Source organism: Bufo gargarizans, chromosome 1, assembly GCF_014858855.1.
Source record: "Bufo gargarizans isolate SCDJY-AF-19 chromosome 1, ASM1485885v1, whole genome shotgun sequence".
In the NCBI taxonomy this organism is placed as follows: Eukaryota; Metazoa; Chordata; class Amphibia; order Anura; family Bufonidae; genus Bufo; species Bufo gargarizans.
Genome location: NC_058080.1, coordinates 539,231,133 through 539,245,430, shown reverse-complemented (window position 1 = coordinate 539,245,430; position 14,298 = coordinate 539,231,133). Strand labels below are relative to the sequence as shown.

At 47.4% G+C, this 14,298-nt stretch overlaps 1 protein-coding gene across 1 annotated transcript in view; it reads left to right on the top strand.

The window, feature by feature from the left end:
• GGT5 (gamma-glutamyltransferase 5) overlaps positions 1-14,298 on the top strand; it is a 110,281-nt gene that overhangs the window by 80,064 nt on the left and 15,919 nt on the right. The window contains exons 5-7 of the mRNA XM_044289586.1: positions 222-379; positions 795-941; positions 3,256-3,395. Coding sequence (XP_044145521.1) covers positions 222-379; positions 795-941; positions 3,256-3,395 — 445 coding nt within the window. The remainder of the gene's footprint in view (positions 1-221; positions 380-794; positions 942-3,255; positions 3,396-14,298) is intronic.

Sequence of the window (14,298 nt, the reverse complement as noted above, 5' to 3'; positions counted from 1 at the left end):
CAACAGATTTCCTATGGCTGTCATGCAGATTTGATGCAGAATATGTGCCAAAATCTGTGCCAAATAATCATTGTGTGAACATACCCTAATACTCTCAAATTTGAATACTGATGATGACTTTGGTATGAGTTATATTTGTTTTATACTGAACTTTTTATGTTTATTGATTAAGCTATCTATCTTGTTAATGGCAAATGTTAATGTGTGTATGTATCTGCTAGTGTGCTTTTTTGTAACGATGGAAAAGTATTAAAAGCAGGAAATCCTGTAAACTTCACCCAGCTGGCACATACCCTCCAGACTGTGGCAGATGAAGGCATTGACAGCTTTTATAGTGGTTCCATAGCCAAGAAAATGATAGAAGATCTCAGACGTCAAGGTGAGCTAAAGCTGACAACTTACTTTTAGAGCCATTAAAGGGGTTGACAAGTAAAAATAAAAAAAAAGGTCAGAAGAAGAAACAAAAGAAATTAAAAATAAAAGAAATAATACTAACTGGTTTATATCTCCTCCTCTCCAGCACTACTGATATTCTTGACTTATGTCCCATAGATAGCAGCACATAAACACTGCAGCCAATCACAGGCCTCAATGGTATATTACGTGACAGCTGAGGCCAGTGGGTGGCTGCAGTTGAGATGAGCCTGTTTGCTGCATGTAACCAATGCTTCAATTTCTCAGTAAATTCAGCATACTTTCTCCATTCTCTATTTTTATTACCTTCTCCATTCTCTATTTTTTTTAGTTCTTAATAACTAATAATCATAATTTTCTTTACCCGATTTTGCCATTAGATAGCACTCTCACATTGGAGGACTTAAAAAATTACAAAGCACAAATCGTAAGACCATTAAACGTGTCTCTGGGAAACTACATGTTGTATACACCTCCACCGCCAGCAGGGGGAGCTCTTCTCAGCTTCATTCTTAATATCCTTGAAGGTAAGATTACATTAGCATCAGTTTTATTTTTGGAATCTAAAATTAAAACTAAAACAGGTCAAAAGCATGTATGGATTAATGATAATATTTGCATATCCAGTTTGCTTCGAGTCAGACAAAACCAGTGAGACATAAATTCAAAAGATTAAGGCCGACCCTTCACTATTTTTAAAACCTTGTAAAAACCAATTCTGTCAAAATGAAAAAAATAAACGAAATCACACAGAGCCTCTAAAAAGAAGCCTCCGTCAGAGTTGTAGCAAGTATTCACATTGCTGTTCTATGTTTAAGTATTCTAAACAAGTAGCTGGTTGATGCCTTTAAATGTGCACTAATCAACTTGCATATAGTCGGCCAGTGCTGGTTATTGGCTCGGCATCAGACCATGTAATAAGACCTTTCCACAAACTTTGTATAAATCAATAGTCCAGGTACATAGATGAGACTTTGTAACATATTTTATCAGTGGAAAATACCTTTTTCTCCCTGTAGCAGCTCACTTGTCCCCCTTCATAGACTTCAATGGACAGCATGTAATCGTATCCTTTTGTGAGCTTGCAATTCCTCTTGTATCTCAAGACAGACTTTGCAGACAATTTTAGTTTGCCAGGGGTGGGGGTCATTTTTCTCTGATAAAGTATATTACAAAGTGTCTTATATTCACCTGTAAAGTTGCAAAGTTTATTGAAAAGTTAGTCACCATTCGCACCATTGGCAGAAAGCAAAAAATGGTGCTTGTCGCCACTACTGAGAAGAATTTGTCTGCTTTTGCTTTAGTTACCTAGTTTAGACATGCAAATTATTCAATTGAAATTGTGGCTTTGTAAGTAGACCAAAAACATATACATATTATATGGAGAGTCAGAGGGAAGTATGTCCACCTTTCCACCTTGCTGATTGGCAACCTTAACAATCAGCTACTCGGCAATAGTTTCTGTACTGGAAACAGATAGCTCTGTCAGACTGTCTACTTTGTAGTGGACTGACCTTGTCACCGCAAGTGGACATCTGTTTGCTTCTAACACTGAAGCTATTACCAAACATCTGATCAAAGAGGGTGCAGGGTGCTGAACCCCTTTTGATTTGCTAGTGATGGCCTAAGCCATCACTTAAAAAATGGTAGACAATCCCTTTAGGCCTCTTTCACACGGGCGTTGCAGGAAAAGGTGCGGGTGTGTTGCGGGAACATGCTCGCTTTTTCTGCGCGAGAGTGCAAAACATTGTAATGTGTTTTGCACGCGCGTGAGAAAAACGGCATGTTTGTTACCCAAACCCGAACTTCTTCACAGAAGTTCGGGCTTGGGATCAGGGTTCTGTAGATTGTATTATTTTCCCTTATAGCATGGTTATAAGGGAAAATAATAGCATTCTGAATACAGAATGCATAGTACAATAGCACTGGAGGGGTTAAAAAAATAATAATAATAATTTAACTCACCTTAATCCACTTGCTCGCACATCTCTTCTGTCTCTTTCTTTGCTGATTGCAGTCAAAGGACCTGTGGTGATGTCACTCCGGTCATCACATGGTCCGTCACATGATCTTTTACCATGGTGATGGATCATGTGATGACCGGAGTGATGTCACCACAGGTCCTTTGACTGCAATCAGCAAAGAAAGAGACAGAAGAGATGCCGGGCTGTGCGAGCAAGTGGATTAAGGTGAGTTAAATTATTATTATTTTCTTTAACCCCTCCAGTGCTATTGTACTATGCATTCTGTATTCAGAATGCTATTATTTTCCCTTATAACCATGTTATAAGGGAACATAATATAATGATCAGTTCTCCATCCCGATCGTCTCCTAGCAACCGTGCGTGAAAATCGTACTTTATCCGCACTTGCTTGCGGATGCTTGCGATTTTCACGCAGCCCCATTCACTTCTGTGGGGCCTGCGTTACGTGAAAAACTCACAATATAGAACATGCTGCGATTTTCACGCAACGCACAAGTGATGCGTGAAAATCACCGCTCGTGTGCACAGCCCCATAGAAGTGAATTGAAATAAATGGGTCAGGATTCAGTGCGAGTGCAATGCGTTCACCTCACGCATCACACCCGTGCGGAATACTCGCCCGTGTGAAAGGGGCCTTAAGGTTCATTCATTTGTAATTCAAAACAATTGACTATTAGATGATTTATAGTAAAAGAAGCAGGTGTGTGTAAAGATTGCTTTATACAATAACCAGCTTAACTGTGAAGCAGGGGACGTCTTTCATTTGTGATGGAGTAGAAACTGGCAATATGTCAGACTACATGAATTAAAATGTAGATGTCTCAACTGAAACCTAAACATGGACATCTGGTTTTAGGATATAATTTTGATAAGCGATCCATGCAGAATGTGCCTGACCAGATAGAAACCTACCATCACATTGTAGAGGCCTTGAAATTTGCAAACGGACACAGATCTAAACTTACAGCCAGTGTGACATCGGCCAACATTGAGAAGGTATGAAAAGAGTGGAATGACAGCAAAACAGATAAATATAACTTTAAGTAAAACATCAAGAACAAAAAACACACATGCATGTGCTCTACTTTGGGACTAGTTAAAGGGGCTGCTCCGTTACAAACACTGATTCCTAATGCCACGTGTTCCCACATGGAGTGACAGTCACGTATGCACGTTACCACTTTATTCAAATTTGTAGCACGCACCTGCCTATCTCCAGCAGTCCGATGGAGTTGTACGGAGCAGCTGTGCGCATGCAGAGCCGCCGATTCATGCAAATTGGGGAACACAGGGCCCCCATTCTTGTGATTGACGGTGGCCCAGCAATTGGACCCCCTTCATCAGACCCGTGGATAGTGGAATCGTGCTTGTAATGGTGCAGTGTCCCAGGGGGTCAGTAGTGTATGCTGGGCTTTGTAGTGCAGATTGACCACTAACCTGGGATCCACTGTCGTCTTCAATTGGGGCAAATACTGGAACAGGCAGGTATTAAAAGTTTGTGACGCCAGTGTCAATTAAACGGTGACACGCCGTGTAGGGTATGGTAAAAGAATGAAGCAAGCACAGGATAGCCAACAAAAACTGGAACTTTTACTGAATATCAGTCAGGATAATACATGGACACAGGTAGAGCACAGTTCCAGGAAAGACGGTTGGTTTTCCATAAAGATACAGGTGGTTCTTGGGAATTACAGAATGGCCGGTCTTAGCAATGTATAATACAGAGTGTTGATTGCAGGAGATGCAGTACAGGCGGCTTACACACTATTCCTGACTGGTCCTGACACATGTGACTTTCCTTCCAAGGTCTAATGCCCTTTATCTGGCGTACCCTTGAAGCTGTCCTTATCTAGTACCTCCTCTGTTATCTTGAGTACCTCTTGCTTTATCTGATCGGCCTCTGTGGTAATCTGTGTCTTGGCTGGTGGCTTGCTTATGCTGCTTCAGCTAAACGGATGATGACTCAGGAGGGGAACCTTTTCCTTGGATCCGGAACCCGGTTACAGGGCCTTTACTACCCTCTCCTAGTCGGCAGGCTTCAGGCCTGCTATGCTCTCACAGGCCCATAGCCTGGCCTTCACTCAGACACAGGATCATTTCTGACCTCTGCTCCCACTGTCTGTCTCCTGCTACTACTTCCTGACTGGGCCTTATATAACCTAGGGTTCCCTAGCTCCCTCTAGTGACTCAGAGCTGGAATGACACCCTAGCCGGCCTGCATATGCACGTTTCACAGTAACAGGAAAATACATAGCATGACATTACAAGATGTTTTATACCAACCTCCCCATAAATACAGGGGGAACGACAATACCCAAGTGACCCTTCCGTAGTGACGGGGTATTACTCTCCCGTACACTACATACCCCGCTGCTTTAAGCTGAGTACGACCTCGTACTCCATCAGGGCCCGCCCAACTGGAATCATTACCTGAAATAGAGAAAGACACATGCATACATCCATACATGTCAATTACACTCATATCAGACCCAATTGGCAAAGGTGAAGTCTGGTGACAAGGGGCGTCGTCCTCTTTTTCACAGGATAGTGAGTGGAACGGGGGCTCTGACCTGGCACAGCGAATGTTAAAAACCAGGATAGTCCATGACAATAAATTAGTCCATAATAAAATTAACCTCTCAGAGGCTTGCACATAGGAAGTCCATCTCTGGGCACATATACTTGAATAAAAAAAAAACGGTTATTAAATACTGTCAGCAGCACATATATAAAATGACAATACAGGACTCTGACAATACCAGGGCCATGTTATCCTGGCAAGTCCTGCTTACCCTTTAAAATAGTGCTGACATAAAAATGTCTTTTCAACCTGAAATGGGGGTAAAAAGGGGTAAAATGGTGCAACACTTTAAGGCACAACTGGGATAATAGCAGCAGACCGGATGTCCCAAACATAATAAGGGCAGCTGGAAGCAGTGGTATACAGTGGCACATTACTCAGCTAGGATGCCACCGGCCGTGTGTAACTGGCAGCGAGCTTCACCAGCTCTGCCAACTGGAGGGACAAAACGGCCATTAAGGAGATGGACATGGGGCAAGGATTACTCACAGGCGAGTGTCATATTCCTCCTCGGATGATGAGTCGACGTAGGGAACCTGCAGCAATTGTTCTGGCAAGGCCGGCCACATTTGGAAACCGTCACCCCTGACAATCTTTAGAGGGGGAGGCTTGTCTTTCACGGCCTCCATTTCGGCCTCCGTCCTCGGAAACGGGAACCACCGCACGCCTCCTGCGCAGCCGAGGTCCGCCACCCAATACACCCTCTTGCGTAGGGCCTCTAGTTCAACTTTCGTGCAGGTGAGCGGGGCTACCGGAGGTTCAGGGGCTGTGACCGCTGGGGTAACGATGGCAGCTGCTGCTTGACGCCGGGCCTCAACACATTCCTCTGCCCGCCGGCAGCTGTCCTGCCGCTCCTTCTCTTCCTCACGTCTCACCGCATCCGGAGGGGGATATCGCTCCTCCAGCCCCTGCAGCACGATGGGCTCCCAGAAAACGTTGGGACTGAGGTACGCCTGGCTATGCAGATGGGTGGTTCGGGCCGGTTCCACTTGCACTCCCTCCGTCTCAACCGGATCTGTCCTCTCTTTCTCAGAGTCCCAGGTCTCAGCCGGCGCCTTCGGGCGAGTGACTGCGGTAGCGTAGGGGCCCCGTAGACTTTCGGCGGGGGTGTACTCCACGATCTCTCCCACAGTCAAATTATGGAGATGCTCCGGGAGGTAGTGCCGCTTCACCGATCGCCGGTTTACATAGAAGTCCCGGCCAGTCCCCAACTCCTGGATAAACCCGTAGCCTTTCTCTTTATCAAAGGACACCACGATCCCGCGGCGCCTTTCTAGCTGGGGCTTACCCGGAAAGGAGTCTCCTTGTATGGACTTAGCCATTTCTTCAAACCGCTTTTTCCGGCTGGTGTTCTTTTTCGCCACCGCGGCTCTCAACTCTTCCATAATAGCCGGCCATTCTGCGTGCCGGCGACGGATCGGTGGGGACTCGGGTCGGGTGATACTTAAGTCCATGGCCTGGGCCCAGGGGGTGGCCGTCCAGGCTAGAGGGTCCCACGGCCCCAACTCAGGGAAATCCGGTGGAGTGGCGCCCCACTCGCACGTGGTCTCGACTTCTCTCTCTGCAGCACACGCCATCTCCCCTCTTCCTGGTTGCCGCGTCGACACTGACTCCTCCCACGCACTGGGCCAGTCTATCTCCATCTGAGCCCCGCCTCCCAGGCGTAACTCTTCAAAGTAGTCAGCCGCGTCGTCACTCCTCAAGGTGGGTGGCGCTCCAGGGCAATCGTCTCCTCCTTCTTCTTGGAAGGTTTCGGCGCCAAATATTCGCGCCTCTGCACATCCTGATGGCGCAGTAAAAAGCCTCATGGCGTCGGCGGCCATTTTAGATGTCCTGATGCTGCAATTCACTGACAGCAAGCAGGATGATGAAAAGTCCAGTAAAACACAGTCCACAAATGCGATTTTCTCTCTGGGGTAGCGCAACACAGTACAGCGTCTCTGATTCCTCCCAGGCACAATTGTAATCCACAGATTTTAGAAATAAAGGTTACAGTCTTTGTAATACGGTGGTGGAATAGTTAAAGCACACAGTTCACACTTCTCTGCACTTCAGAAGTATGCGGATCCTGTTCGTGACGCCAAAAAGAGCGATGCAGTGTCCCAGGGGGTCAGTAGTGTATGCTGGGCTTTGTAGTGCAGATTGACCACTAACCTGGGATCCACTGTCGTCTTCAATTGGGGCAAATACTGGAACAGGCAGGTATTAAAAGTTCGTGACGCCAGTGTCAATTAAACGGTGACACGCCGTGTAGGGTATGGTAAAAGAATGAAGCAAGCACAGGATAGCCAACAAAAACTGGAACTTTTACTGAATATCAGTCAGGATAATACATGGACACAGGTAGAGCACAGTTCCAGGAAAGACGGTTGGTTTTCCATAAAGATACAGGTGGTTCTTGGGAATTACAGAATGGCCGGTCTTAGCAATGTATAATACAGAGTGTTGATTGCAGGAGATGCAGTACAGGCGGCTTACACACTATTCCTGACTGGTCCTGACACATGTGACTTTCCTTCCAAGGTCTAATGCCCTTTATCTGGCGTACCCTTGAAGCTGTCCTTATCTAGTACCTCCTCTGTTATCTTGAGTACCTCTTGCTTTATCTGATCGGCCTCTGTGGTAATCTGTGTCTTGGCTGGTGGCTTGCTTATGCTGCTTCAGCTAAACGGATGATGACTCAGGAGGGGAACCTTTTCCTTGGATCCGGAACCCGGTTACAGGGCCTTTACTACCCTCTCCTAGTCGGCAGGCTTTAGGCCTGCTATGCTCTCACAGGCCCATAGCCTGGCCTTCACTCAGACACAGGATCATTTCTGACCTCTGCTCCCACTGTCTGTCTCCTGCTACTACTTCCTGACTGGGCCTTATATAACCTAGGGTTCCCTAGCTCCCTCTAGTGACTCAGAGCTGGAATGACACCCTAGCCGGCCTGCATATGCACGTTTCACAGTAACAGGAAAATACATAGCATGACATTACAAGATGTTTTATACCAACCTCCCCATAAATACAGGGGGAACGACAATACCCAAGTGACCCTTCCGTAGTGACGGGGTATTACTCTCCCGTACACTACAATGGGACACTCTTTAAGGCCTTTCTTTTATATAATAATTCGGATGTTTGAGGCTTTGCATTGTCATTACGTTTTTTTTTTTTTTTTTTTTTTTTTTTTAACAAACAGCTTACAATGCAATGAAATGATAAAAGGAATTATACAGTCTTATGAACGAAAACGAACAGATCATTGACCAGTGTAAACATGTCACCAGAAGAAGCGAGAAAACACTTACCAGGCAGAAAATCCACCCTTGTAAAAAGATGCTTATACTCCCTTTACTGCTTCCCTGCCTCTGCTTGGTCCCCTGCCAGTTTCTGTTTAAGGGAGCCTAGAAATCATCTTGCAGAATCTAGCCACAATTGTTCAATTCACTTGCAAAGCCACCATAGGACCAACAAACCATGAAACAGTTCCCACTTAAAAGGGAACCTGTCACGTCAAACAAGGTTTCTGAGCTGCAGGCAGCCTGTTATAGAGCAGGAGGAGCGGAGCAGATTGCTATATAGTTTTGTGGGGAAATATTCAGCATAACTTCTATTTCATTCAATTACATTCCTTATCATGCTGGGCTTTGAAGTCAAGAAGGTGGTCTGTGATCAGTGATTGCCAGCTGTTCCTCTGAAGATTCACATATTTATACACCAAAGTACATAGGAATAATAAAGTAGATGAGACAAGTGATGTAAAGCAGATCCATATGTGAGTGGAGGAGGAAACAAACTGTTGTAGCTGTGAATTGTTGTAGCAATTATAGATAAGGATTATAGATAAGGAATCTGGGAATACAAACTTGTGGAAACCTTTCACACACTGAAATCAGGAATGAATCTCATTGATTTATGTCCAGGGGCATTTCTAGGGTTTTAAAAGATAGGGGGTCCAAGCCCCAATGCATATGGCCCAATTCTCTAAGTCGACCCCCCCTCCCGCACACTCTAGCATTAAATATATTTTACAGAGCTTGCTATACAGCAGCACGTACCTCTCACATCCTGTGCCTCCCAGGTGACGTCTTCTCTGATGTAGATCTTCTCATCAGCTTCTCCATTTAGTCCTGACTAGGGATGAGCGAACCCGAACTGTATAGTTCGGGTTCGTACCGAATTTTGGGGTGTCCGTGACACGGACCCGAACATTTTCGTAAAAGTCCGGGTTCGGTGTTCGTCGCTTTCTTGGCGCTTTTTGAAAGGCTGCAGCGTCATACTACTTGCCCCAAGAGGCCGTCACAGCCATGCCTACTATTGGCATAGCTGTGATTGGCCAGTGCAGCATGTGACCCAGCCTCTATTTAAGCTGGAGTCACGTAGCGCCGCACGTCACTCTGCTCTGATCAGTGTAGGGAGAGGATGCAGCTGCGACTGTTAGGGCGAGATTAGGCAGGGATTAACTCCTCAAAAACACTTAATTCAGTGATCGATCTACAGCTGTGGATCATTGAACTGCTGCTATTTAATTGCTCACTTTTTTTAGGCTGCCCAGAGCGTTTTTTCAGTCACTTTTTTCTGGGGTGATCGGCGGCCATATTGTGTCTTGTGGTGCGCCAGCACAAGCTGCCACCAAATCCATTTAACCATCAATAGTGTGGTTATTTTTTTGCTATATCCTACATCAGGGGCTTGGCTGTGCTTGCTATTTTATTGAGGGGTGAAATACAATTGACAAAATAGTAGTACCCTAAATCTGGTGTTTCAGCTGTGGCCAGCCAATTGTAATACTGTCTGCTGTCTGGCAAAGGCTATATTTTTGTTCTGGGTTGAAATACAATTCCCAACTTAGCAATTCCCTAAATCAGTGGTTTCTGCTGTATCAGGCCTACTTTAAATCTATCCATAAAAGGGTATATTAGATTGAAGGTGCGGATAGTGTCATCCTCAATAACTTCACACGCTACCGTGCATTTCCAAGTCTAATTCTGTCCGTAAACCTATACCTGTCACCCAGCGCCTAAATAATAGGCCTCAAATTTATAGTCAGCTAAATCTGTGGTTATTTCTGTAACTGGTCAAATTATTCAGTGTCCGTCAAAGCACAGTTTTTGTTCTGGGTTGAAATACAATTCCCAACTTAGCAATTCCCTAAATCAGTGGTTTCTGCTGTATCAGACCTACTTTAAATCTATCCATAAAAGGGTATATTAGATTGAAGGTGCGGATAGGGTCATCCTCAATAACTTCACACGCTACCGTGCATTTCCAAGTCTAATTCTGTCCGTAAACGTATACCTGTCATCCAGCGCCTAAATACTAGGCCTACAATTTATATTCAGCTAAATCTGTCGTTACTGCTGTCCCTGTATTAGTGTAATATGGTACCTAAATAGATAGCCAGATAGTGTTAGGTGTCTGTAAAAAAAGGCCTGAATTTGAATTCAATACATTGGGCCAAATCATTTTTTTCTTATCGTGGTGAACGGTAACAATGAGGAAAACATCTAGTAAGGGACGCGGACGCGGACATGGTCGTGGTGGTGTTAGTGGACCCTCTGGTGCTGGGAGAGGACGTGGCCGTTCTGCCACAGCCACACGTCCTAGTGTACCAACTACCTCAGGTCCCAGTAGCCGCCAGAATTTACAGCGATATTTGGTGGGGCCCAATGCCGTTCTAAGGATGGTAAGGCCTGAGCAGGTACAGGCATTAGTCAATCGGGTGGCCGACAGTGGATCCAGCACATTCACATTATCTCCCACCCAGTCTTCTGCAGAAAGCGCACAGATGGCGCCTGAAAACCAAGCCCATCAGTCTGTCACATCACCCCCATGCATATCAGGGAAACTGTCTGAGCCTCAAGTTATGCAGCAGTCTCTTATGCTGTTTGAAGACTCTGCTGGCAGGGTTTCCCAAGGGCATCCACCTAGCCCTTCCCCAGCAGTGGAAGACATAGAATGCTGATGATGAGGACATGGGAATACCACCTCAGCACGTCTCTGATTATGACGAAACACAGGTGCCAACTGATGCTTCTTTCTGCAGTCTGCAGACTGAACAGGAGGTCAGGGACGAAGACTCGGTGGAAGACGATGCAGGGGACGATGAGGTCCTAGATCCCACATGGAATGAAGTCATGCCACTGACTTTCACAGTTCGGAGGAAGAGGCAGTGGTGAGACCGAGCCAACAGCGTAGCAAAAGAGGGAGAAGTGGGCAAAAGCAGAACACCCGCCGCCAAGAGACTCCGCCTGCTACTGACCGCCGCCATCTGGGACCGAGCACCCCAAAGGCAGCTTCAAGGAGTTCCCTGGCATGGCACTTCTTCAAACAATGTGCTGACGACAAGACCCGAGTGGTTTGCACGCTGTGCCATCAGAGCCTGAAGCGAGGCATTAACGTTCTGAACCTTAGCACAACCTGCATGACCAGGCACCTGCATGCCAAGCATGAACTGCAGTGGAGTAAACACCTTAAAAACAAGGAAGTCACTCAGGCTCCCCCTGCTACCTCTTCTGCTGCTGCCGCCTCGGCCTCTTCCTCCGCCTCTGGAGGAACGTTGGCACCTGCCACCCAGCAAACAGGGGATGTACCACCAACACCACCACCTCCGTCACCAAGCATCTCAACCATGTCACACGCCAGCGTTCAGCTCTCCATCTCACAAACATTTGAGAGAAAGTGTAAATTCCCACCTAGCCACCCTCGATCCCTGGCCCTGAATGCCAGCATTTCTAAACTACTGGCCTATGAAATGCTGTAATTTAGGCTGGTGGACACAGACAGCTTTAAACAGCTCATGTCGCTTGCTGTCCCACAGTATGTTGTTCCCAGCCGCCACTACTTCTCCAAGAGAGCCGTGCCTTCCCTGCACAACCAAGTGTCCGATAAAATCAAGTGTGCACTGCGCAACGCCATCTGTGGCAAGGTCCGCCCAACCACAGATACGTGGACCAGTAAGCACGGCCAGGGACGCTATATCTCCCTAACTGCACACTGGGTAAATGTAGTGGCTGCTGGGCCGCATGAGGGAGAGCTGTTTGCCGCACGTCCTTCCGCCGCCAAGGATCGCAGGGCAACATTCTTTGCCTCCTGTTGCCTCCTCCTCCTACTCGGGTTCCTCCTCCTCTTCTTCCACCTGCTCATCCAGTCAGCCACACACCTTCACCACCAACTTCAGCACAGCCCGGGGTAAACGTCAGCAGGCCATTATGAAACTCATATGTTTGGGGGACAGGCCCCACACCGCACAGGAGTTGTGGCGGGGTATAGAACAACAGACCGACGAGTGGTTGCTGCCGGTGAGCCTCAAACCCGGCCTGGTGGTGTGCGATAATGGGAGGAATCTCGTTGCAGCTCTGGGACTAGCCGGTTTGACGCACATCCCTTGCCAGGCGCATGTGCTGAATTTGGTGGTGCAGAAGTTCATTCACAACTACCCCGACATGTCAGAGCTGCTGCATAAAGTGCGGGCCGTCTGTTCGCGCTTCCGGCGTTCACATCCTGCCGCTGCTCGCCAGTCCTCGCTACAGCGTAACTTCGGCCTTCCCGATCACCGCCTCATATGCGACGTGCCCACCAGGTGGAACTCCACCGTGCACATGCTGGACAGACTGGGCAAGCAGCAGCAGGCCATAGTGGAGTTTCAGCTGCAGCACGCACGGGTCAGTCGCACTGCGGAACAGCACCACTTCACCACCAATGACTGGGCCTCCATGCGAGACCTGTGTGCCCTGTTGCGCTGTTTCGAGTACTCCACCAACATGGCCAGTGGCGATGACGCCGTTATCAGCGTTACAATACCACTTCTATGTCTCCTTGAGAAAACACTTAGGGCGATGATGGAAGAGGAGGTGGCCCAGGAGGAGGAGGAGGAAGAGGGGTCATTTTTAGCACTTTCAGGCTAGTCTTTTAGAAGTGATTCAGAGGGAGTTTTTTTGCAACAGCAGAGGCCAGGTACAAATGTGGCCAGCCAGGGCCCACTACTGGAGGACGAGGAGGAGGTGGAGGAGGATAAGGATGAAGCATGTTCACAGCGGGGTGGCACCAACGCAGCTCGGGCCCATTACTGGTGCGTGGCTGGTGGGAAACGCAGGACGATGACGATACGCCTCCCACAGAGGACAGCTTGTCCTTACCTCTGGGCAGCCTGGCACACATGAGCGACTACATGCTGCAGTGCCTGCGCAACGACAGCAGAGTTGCCCACATTTTAACGTGTGGACTACTGGGTTGCCACCCTGCTGGATCCCCGGTACAAAGACAATGTGCCCACCTTACTTCCTGCACTGGAGCGTGATAGGAAGATGCGCGAGTACAAGCGCACATTGGTAGACGCGCTACTGAGAGCATTCCCAAATGTCACAAGGGAACAAGTGGAAGCCCAAGGCGAAGGCAGAGGAGGAGCAAGAGGTCTCCAACGCAGCTGTGTCACGGCCAGCTCCTCTGAGGGCCGGGTTAGCATGGCAGAGATGTGGAAAAGTTTTGTCAACACGCCACAGCTAACTGCACCACCACCTGATACGGAACATGTTAGCAGGAGGCAACATTTCACTAACATGGTGGAACAGTACGTGTGCACACCCCTCCACGTACTGACTGATGGTTCAGCCCCATTCAACTTCTGGGTCTCCAAATTGTCCACGTGGCCAGAGCTAGCCTTTTATGCCTTGGAGGTGCTGGCCTGCCTGGCGGCCAGCGTTTTGTCTGAACGTGTATTCAGCACGGCAGGGGGCGTCATTAGAGACAAACGCAGCCGCCTGTCTACAACCAATGTGGACAAGCTGACGTTCATAAAAATGAACCAGGCATGGATCCCACAGGACCTGTCCATCCCTTGTGCAGATTAGACATTAACTACCTCTCCTTAACCAAATATTATTGTACTCCAGGGCACTTCCTCATTCAATCCTATTTTTATTTTCATTTTACCATTATATTGCGGGGCAACCCAAAGTTGAATGAACCTCTCCTCTGTCTGGGTGCCGGGGCCTAAATATCTGACAATGGACTGTTCCAGTGTTGGGTGACGTGAAGCCTGATTCTCTGCTATGACATGAAGCCAGATTCTCTGCTGACATGAAGCCAGATTCTCTGCTATGGGACCTCTCTCCAATTGATATTGGTTAATTTTAATTTTATTTTTATTCATTTCCCTATCCACCAGGGGATTTAACTACATTTTGCTGCCTTTTGCAGCCCTCTAGCCCTTTCCTGGGCTGTTTTACAGCCTTTTTAGTGCCGAAAAGTTTGGGTCCCCATTGACTTCAATGGGGTTCGGGACGAAGTTCGGGTCGGGTTCGGATCCCGAACCCGAACATTTCCGGGAAG